The following is a 7,847-nucleotide window of genomic DNA, read 5'->3' as shown; positions in this document are numbered from 1 at the left end:
CCCCCCCCCCCCCCCCGGACACATCTGAGCAATAAGCAAACTGAACCTGAGACGACACGGTTCGCTTGAAGGTTGCCTGCCGTTTGAAAAGAAAACAAACAAGAATAAACTTCAGCTGATTAAGGCGAGAGTAAACGAACCACAGGTAGTGAAAACGCCCTAAATCTTGCTTTTTTTTTTATAACAACCCGTCTTGTTGCTTTTCTCGAAAACAGAAGTAATTCTCGTTTCTAACAGGATGCCGTCAGATTGACCCCGTTTGCCTGAGATCAGCGGTGTCATACTTGTTGAACTGTAGTGGTTTAGTTTTACCGTACAAACCCAGATAACAGCGGCAGGAATGACGAGTCAGAAGCTCATCTGATCGTGAAAAACCACACCACGTGTGTGTGTGTTAGCATGTGTCAGTGCTGGGAGTAAAAATGAAAGTTTTCTCACCGGCTCGGGGAAAGTTCAGTTTGGCCGGCTGCCCCGGACGGGCCTCGGTTTGAGCGCGGCGCGGCGTGGCGCGGTGTTTACTCTTTGTTTGTTTTGTGGTTAATCAGCGGCCCACTGACGCTTTCTCGTCTCGCTTCGTGTCTTTGCAGGAAGTTCGGGGAGCGCCCTCAGCCACAGCGCCTAACGAGGTAAGCGTGCACCCACCTTTAGTTTTTAATCAGAGCAGCGGGACTGCTTCTTATATGAATCAGCTTCTTTTTTTTTTTTTTTTAGAACATATGACTTTGTTTTCTTCCTCACAGCTTTGTGAGTTTTCTGTCATTCACGCAGTCTGCATCAAGTCTGCTTGTGTGTTTCTGTCCAAAACCATATTTTTTTTGTTTCTCTATATTTATTTTTCATTGGTCATGCATTAATAGGGTAATGTTTTCTTGTGTTGGCCAAAAGCTGTGAAGCAAATTGATTTATAAACGTATTTCGAAGCACCGCAGAGTAAACGTTGTGTTGGTTGGCCTCAGCGTTGCTGATCCAGTTACACGCCGAGCCGATTGTCCACGGATCGCTTTTGCTTTTGGCCTCTTTCTGTCCGCCGGTCCCAGTCGTATCGCATTATTCTTGTTCTGCTGTTATTGGTAATCAGTTAGATTTCCTGTGCATCGATACGCGTTTTAATGAGACAGCGCTGAAACGAGATCTGACCGTCGCGGCAGAGAAGCAACAGTTGAACTTATCCACGGACTCGGGAGTCCAGGAGAGATGTCCTTCCGCATTAGCATAGCTTCGACTCGCCGTGCTGCAAGTTTTGGTTCTTCTTATTCTTCTTTTTTTTGTTCCAAGTCAATTTAGAGACACACCAGTTCCCCAGAATTGGGCGATTTTCAGCTTGACTGATGGCCAGCTGATCCAATACTCAAAAATCCCCCCCTTTTTTCCTTTCTTCTCCTGTCCGTGAACGCATCATTGCAAAGCAGTTAATTTGTGCTGGTTGAAAGATTTTACTAAGAGGGGAAAAAAACCCTCAAAGTGTAAAAGTGTAAAGGCTGGTTTATACAACACGAGAAGTTGTCTCGCTGACGAGACTTGTGCTCTCTCCTGCTGAGACCCCGTCCGGCGCTTTGCCCCCAGTCAGAAGTAGTTTTTTTTTACAGAGCACGTGGGTACACGGTCCAAACTTCGGGGCGCGATTGTTCCTGCGTTAAAGGGAATGCTGTGTGAAACGGTTGATCCGGTTTGTCTAAACGGGCCATCTGAAAGTAGGAAAAGTGCCTCTCGTCACCCGTCTCAACGGACCAAACTCGTCCTGCTCAGGTCGGGTCTTATTGAACTGATGTCCTTTTTTTCCCCATGTTAACGAGAAACACCAGCTCCTCCTCCTCCTCCTCATCCAACGACACGATCCTCTCTTCCTCCGTCTGAGACGTCATGGAGTGAAAATAATAACCTGTCTGTTGTGCTGTTGTTGTGTTGTTGTTTATCTTCTTTGCCATGGTGCAGGGGGAGGACTTACCAGGACTTTATCAGTTGTCCACACCAGAAAGATCGTCTCTCAGTCACGTCAGAGAGATGCTATTAGATGCTACTAAACGTAAACTGGATTTATGGGTGTCTCTCTGTTGCACCTTTCACTTCCTATGCTCAGAAATGTAGCTGTCTCAAAAACGTTGCAGTGTTTCTATAAATGTCTTCATCCACACAGAAGCACCGAAAACGACTCAAAGCGCTGCAGTGACCACGCCGAGCCTGGGTGTGGCGCTGTAACGCTGCCATAAATTTCCACCTAAGATAGGAAACGAGGCGTTGAAGGTGTGGTTGAAGCTCACGTTAAGCTTTTAGTTTCTGTTTCTGTGTGAATGCAAAGGCTGAAACAATAAAAAAAAACAAAAAAACTTTTGCATATCCTAAAGAAAAGCCACTCCCATGTTGACGGGGCCCGAGCTGCTGCTGACACTGGTGACGCACTCAGGCGGTGCAAATTAAGTGAAACGTGTCGCCTGCCAGCAGGAAGGTCGCAGGTTCGCTTCCCGACCCGGAGCCTCTCTGGGTGGAGTTTACATGCTCTCCCACAGACCAAAAACGTCCATGTTAGGTTCACTGGTAACTCTAAAAATGTCCCCCAGGTGTGAGTGAGAGTGTGAATGGTTGTCTCGTTTGTCTCCATGTGCCTGCGATGGACTGGAGACCCGTCCAGGGTGTCCCCTGCCACTCGCCCAGTGACTGCTGGAGACGGACAGCAGCTCCCCGAGCCTCGGATAGGAGAAGCGGGTAAAGAACATAAATGGATGGATGTTAAGAAATTATCTGTTTTTTAAAGAAATACTTTAATTTTTTTTTTTCAGTTGGCTTATTATTATACATGTAACTCTGTCCAATATCCTGGAGGACATTGTTTATAATTTTTGTAGCTTTTCAGTGACACAAGTCAAGAGTTTGTAACCTGACCAGTGCTGTTTGGGAGAAAATTATTTGTTTTTCTAAACTGTAAAGATTATTTTGAACACAAGCTATTTTTTTTTATTCTATCCAAATCATAAAAAAGCCCCTAAACAACTATTTTCTATAGAGTTCTTAGAGGGAAATCTAAACCAGCTAAATGTGAAGTCGACAGTCTAGACTTCTGCAGTAATTGGAAATCGAAAACGGGCCGAGGAAGCTGATTGGTTGCGTCTCGGAGTTATTTGGAGTCGCTTGTGGCCGAACCCGAATGTCGACGGATGGATTGCAATGTTTCGAGGGCCAAGTAGCTGTTGGACGATCGCAGCCTTGTTGTTGTTGTCTTTGTTTGTAGGCACAGTTGTGTGTGTGTGTGTGTGTGTGTGTGTGTGTGTGTGTGTGTGCCCAGCCTTTTTGCCTGAGAAGCTCTCTGTGAGTAAATTGTGGGGTTTGCATCTTGCCTGGAACAGCCAGGCGCAGTTTTGGAAAAACGGGGCCCCAGCACCATTTGATGTGCGTGTGTGTGTTGTCCTCCCCCCCCCACCACACACACACACACACATCTTCATTCATGTGCTGCCAGTTCGCTGGCTTGCAGCTGGCCCTCGGGTTCATGTGATGGGTTTCGATGGCCAAAAAAAAAAAAAAAATGGCGGACACCAATTTCTCTCTCTCTGTCTCTCGCTCCTTCTGGTTGCCGAAAGGCGCAGAACGCACACTCGCAGATGTAGCCGGCGTGTGTGTGCACGGTGGTGGTGGTGGTGGGGGGGGTTACACATAGGGTTGGTGTTATATTAATAAAAGTCCCCTCCTCCCTTATTCCTTATTTATCTGAAACAAACAATAAGTGAAGACATGAAACCCACCAAACCACCCTTGCTTGTTTCGAGGCTCCGAGGTGGTTACAAACATCCACTTTTGGGTCGTGGACCCATTTTGGCAACGAAACGTTAAGAAAAAAAAAGAAATATGTCAACCTAATGGTTAATGCTTAAACAAGAGACTGACAAAGTTTAATAATTTTATGTATCTTGGCTAAAGCTACATATTTTGAGCCTTTTTTTGAAACTACTTCTCAGTAGGTGGATATGTTTGGGTGTGAAACTACTGTGGAGTTTGTTTAAAAAAAAAAAAAGGATGAAGTGACCGAAGTGATGCATTTTGGTTTGAGCTAAAAAAGCAGCAAATTGAGCACGAAAGAGAATACTTCCTTCTGTACACGACCACTTCCTGGTTAGTTTGGTTCATCATTAAGCTTGATTATTTTCATATATGTGTGTGTGTGTGTGTGTTGGGTGTACTATCTCAAGTTGAACCTTTTTCATTCAGTAAGTCTGTTGCTCGACTCTTCGCTGTGTTTTTGTTATTTTTTTTGTCTGTTTGCTCGTTCGCTGAACGCCCGGCCGGTTGTGGCCGACCACAGGCGGCGCGGTGGATTTCTCGATCAGAGTTCGGCACGAAGCAGAAAAAAGAAAACCGAACAGGAGGAGTCGGCCCTTTAGGAAACGTCTACCTCCGTTAGACGGAACTGGTTTGGCGTCACGAGAAGGCGCTAACGTTTAAACCAATTTCAAAAATCAATTCTTATTGTGCAGCATTGGACAGTTTATGGTTAATTGTGCAGCTTGTGTGCATCACACAAACATTGTAGTCAACAAAAGGGATCGTTGCGAGAAATGTTTCAGCACTCGTCTCGTCTTGTGTGAATTTTAGACGATTCAAAAAGGAAATCTGGAAAAACTACAGCAGACTTCGTAGAGGCCTGTGATATATTGGAAGAACCGTACGCTGCTGGGAGTCATTTGTGTTTAACATCGGATCCAGCTGCCTACAGCCGAAGAAATACCTCGTCTGTTATTTGAAGTTAAGGTTTGTCACAGAAAGAACGCGGCAGCGCAGAGCGAATCGTTTAGTTTCTTTTAGGATCTGAGCTCGGGACGCACCGATAATCGTTTTCTAATCGAGAGGCGCCTCCGATAAATCTGTGGGATTTATCCTTTTTGTGACGCTCGAAGACGAGCTTAATCGTCGTCTGACGGCTGTAATCGAGTCTCTTTTTACAGCGCAGGAGTGTGTGTGTGTGTGTGTGTTCAGAGTGGGGTCTTAGAGCAGCTCCGCTCTGCTGACAGATGTACGGACAGATGCCTCGCTGCATCTGTACCATCCTCACACACACAGAGGCTGTTGTTGAACATCTCCTTTTTGTGTGTCCGACACATTTTCGTCTCACCTTCTAAGCATTTCCTTTGTTTTTGTTTTTTTGTTCATTTCTGTCTGTTTCCCCTCACTCGCTCTTCTTCTCCTCAGTAATGCCCCCCACCCACTGCTCTACAGTCCCACAGCCGTTTGAGTCGAAGTCAGCCCATCGTGCTTTTATTCCAAGTCTCAACCTCGAACATGCACGCTTTATCGTTTACCGCTAAGCTTGCACAAAAGATGTTATTTTTAATGTCAGCGTCTGCACGCTATTTTTTGCACAGGAAGTTGAGCCGTGTCGCGCTGGTCACCGTCTCTTTCTCACTTCTCCTTCTGCCTTTGGCGCTCAGGAGGAGTCTGACCTCCCCGCGGTAGCGTTTCTGCCTCTCACCGTGCGTGAAAGAAAGCCGACGTCCCTGGAAGTCCTCCCAGCTGCTGATTGAACCCCCCCACCCCGTCGACGGCGTCGTCTCTGAGGATAGTCGCTGGTGTCCCTGTGAAGCCTGATGGAGATCCGCTCCAAACACGGGCTGTACTGAAGCACGAATCCCGGTTAAATAAGTGCTGAATCACTTCTTTTTTTTTTTGTGTGTGTTGGCTGCGGTGGCCATTTTTAATCGGATTGACTCCAGAAGTGGATCAGTCTATGATGGACAATCAGGGATTACTTTCCGAAAGTTTCAGTAAAATACATCAAGTGGTTCATGAGATATTTTGCTAACAGACAGATGGGCCTCCTCCGCTCCTCTCTGCCGTGGCGAGGAGAAGGCCCGTTTCAGGGTGGATCCCCGTGAGCGCGGTGCCGTGTCAGGCGTCGCGGACATCTGCGCCCGGCTGCCGACGGGAGTCGAGCCGTTTTCGGCGTCCGAGGCGCCCAGGAGCCTCTCAGGGCGTCGACCCGGGGGAGCGCCTGTTTGTGGAGGAGGAGGAGGAGGAGGAGGAGGAGGAGGAGGAGGTCGTCAGAAGCAGAACGGGGAGCTGTGGCGCTCCGATCTCGGGCTCCGTTTTCCCCTTCAACCAGTCCTCACCTCCCCATCTGTTCCCCTCCTCTCCCTCGCTCCTCGCTGTCCCTCAGAGGCCGCCATTAACAGTTCAACACCCCCCCCCACTCCCCCACCACCTCCACCTTAAATGGACACATCTGGGGGAGAGCAGAACTGTTTGGCCAGCAGATTGCCGAGGCTCTGAGCCTTGTGGGAGGTCACTGCGAGTTCACCGCGTGTTTCTTTTAACTTAGGATTTTTTTTATTTTTTTTTATTCGACTTTTTTATTTTTATTATTTGTCTAAAGCGGCTCAATAATCCCGACATTAATCCGGGAGTTTAGTCGCGATCGTCCTCCAGATAATAAAAGTAACTCGGTGAGTCACTTTTTAATTTTTTTTCCCCCTCTCTCTCTTCTTCTGTTTCGCTGCAGAGAAGCGATGAGGAACTACCTGAAGGAGCGAGGCGACCAGACCGTCATGATCCTGCACGCCAAAGTCGCACAGAAATCCTACGGCAACGAGAAAAGGTGAGGTGATCGGAAACGTTTCCGCCGTTTTCACGCTTTTATTCCTCCCCCACCCGGAACTCCCCGTTTCAGAAAAACTCGAGACGATGATGATGATGACGACGTTCGCCGCCTCCCGCTTCTTTTCGTTTTGCCCTTTTCATTCCCTGGACTTAAAGAGACAGTTCAGATCATTTAAAGTGGGGGTTCTGCTGACAGCTTATGAGCAGTTGATATCTCACCTGCTGCAGATGGCTTTTTGTCTGACCCCGGGTAGTCCGGGACTACACGGTTATTCCAACCGAATTACTGGGTGTGTCAGGCTGAACAGGAAGTGCTACAGCTCGCAACCGCTGCCTCTCTTTGCGTTTGCAGATGGCCACTGACTTCTATGTAAATAATCTTTTAATGTGAAATTGACAGTGGACTACCTGTTTAGAAAATAGCCTAAAAAAAAAGAATTTTTCGAGTTGTTGTAAGGCGACATGAATCTACTTTGGTGTACAAAAACAAATAAAAGAACATCACTGTCCAGACAGTAAATGTACAGATGTTTTGACAGTTTAAAGAAAGCTTTAAAAACCAATTAAATAATAGAAAAATAGGGGTCTTAAAGTATGGAATAGAATAGAAAAAGTGTTTGATCTATGGATGAGCGGCGATGATCAAAGTCTGGTTAAAATGGGTGAATTTGAAGAAATAATGTGGCCGCCACAACGTTCCTTAAATAATAATAAAACAATTTAAACAGGCACCTGGTAGTGACGCCAAGTTGTGTCCTAATGGTCCTGTGAACACCTTATATTCAGTCCTGTGGTGGGATCGGTCCAACTGATGTTTTGGCTTCAAATGCCGATCCAGAACCTCTGCACAGAACCCCACTTCAAAACATTAGAGCATTATTAGAGCAAAGTCGAACCGCAGCAACATGAGCCAGAGCTGTAATCAGTGTCAGTCTTAGAGAAGCGGAGGCCGTTTTCGGTGAAGCTTTAGGTTCTGGTATCCCTCTCTGGGATCGGCCGGGAAGAAGACGATGGGGGAAAAAAAACAAAAAAACAACTCATTCCAGCTCCAGCTTCCACTGAGAAGGAAAAGAATTGGGACTGTTTTACGTGAGGGCAGCAGAAAGAGACGGAGTGCTCTGAAAGCGTGAAATATTTGGGCGTCAGGTGTGTGTGAGGTGTGTGTGAGGTGTGTGTCAGGTGTGTGTCAGGAGTGTGTCAGGTGTGTGTGAAGTGTGTGTTAGGTGTGTGCTAGGTGTGTGTCAGGAGTGTGTCAGGTGTGTGTGAGG

At 46.9% G+C, this 7,847-nt stretch overlaps 1 protein-coding gene across 1 annotated transcript in view; it reads left to right on the top strand.

Annotated features, from left to right (window-relative positions):
• Window positions 1-7,847, top strand: part of rbpjb (recombination signal binding protein for immunoglobulin kappa J region b) — a gene marked incomplete at its 3' end in the record, with an annotated part of 57,673 nt that overhangs the window by 26,501 nt on the left and 23,325 nt on the right. Inside the window, 2 exon segments of the mRNA XM_025010575.2 lie at window positions 588-626; window positions 6,482-6,577. Of these exon segments, the coding sequence (XP_024866343.1) occupies window positions 588-626; window positions 6,482-6,577 (135 nt within the window).

Source organism: Kryptolebias marmoratus, linkage group LG7 (assembly GCF_001649575.2).
Source record: "Kryptolebias marmoratus isolate JLee-2015 linkage group LG7, ASM164957v2, whole genome shotgun sequence".
NCBI lineage: Eukaryota > Metazoa > Chordata > Actinopteri > Cyprinodontiformes > Rivulidae > Kryptolebias > Kryptolebias marmoratus.
This window is presented reverse-complemented; position numbering and strand designations above follow the sequence as displayed.